This window comes from Numida meleagris, unplaced genomic scaffold (genome assembly GCF_002078875.1).
Source record: "Numida meleagris isolate 19003 breed g44 Domestic line unplaced genomic scaffold, NumMel1.0 unplaced_Scaffold408, whole genome shotgun sequence".
In the NCBI taxonomy this organism is placed as follows: domain Eukaryota; kingdom Metazoa; phylum Chordata; class Aves; order Galliformes; family Numididae; genus Numida; species Numida meleagris.
In genome coordinates this window covers 78,561-78,900 of record NW_018364628.1, presented here as the reverse complement: position 1 = coordinate 78,900, position 340 = coordinate 78,561, and the positions used below count along the sequence as shown (strand labels likewise).

Genomic DNA, 340 nt, shown 5'->3' with positions numbered 1-340 from the left:
CTACCCCCTCCCCCCCCACGCCGAGGAACTCTCCCAACCCCGCGTCACCCTGACCTGCCTGGCCCGCGGCTTCCGCCCTCGCGACATCGAGATCCGTTGGCTCCGCGACCACCAGAACGTGCCGGCCACCGACTACGTCACCACCGGCGTCTTGGCCGAGGAGTGCGGCGATGCCGCCGGCGCCGACGGCGACACCTACTTCGTCTACAGTAAGATGAGCGTGCCCACCTCCAGCTGGCGCGGCGGCACCGTCTACGCGTGCATGGCGGTGCACGAGGCGCTGCCCATGCGCTTCAGCCAGCGCACCCTGCAAAAACTGCCCGGTAAATAAAGTGATGGG

The 340-nt window shown here is 68.2% G+C and overlaps 1 gene segment (V, D, J or C); it reads left to right on the top strand.

The window, feature by feature from the left end:
• LOC110391579 lies at nt 1–340 on the top strand (the record flags this gene model as incomplete). The annotated part of the segment is given in 1 exon segment: nt 1–340. A coding segment is annotated over 1 exon segment (331 nt), but the record flags the coding sequence as incomplete, so codon positions are not given.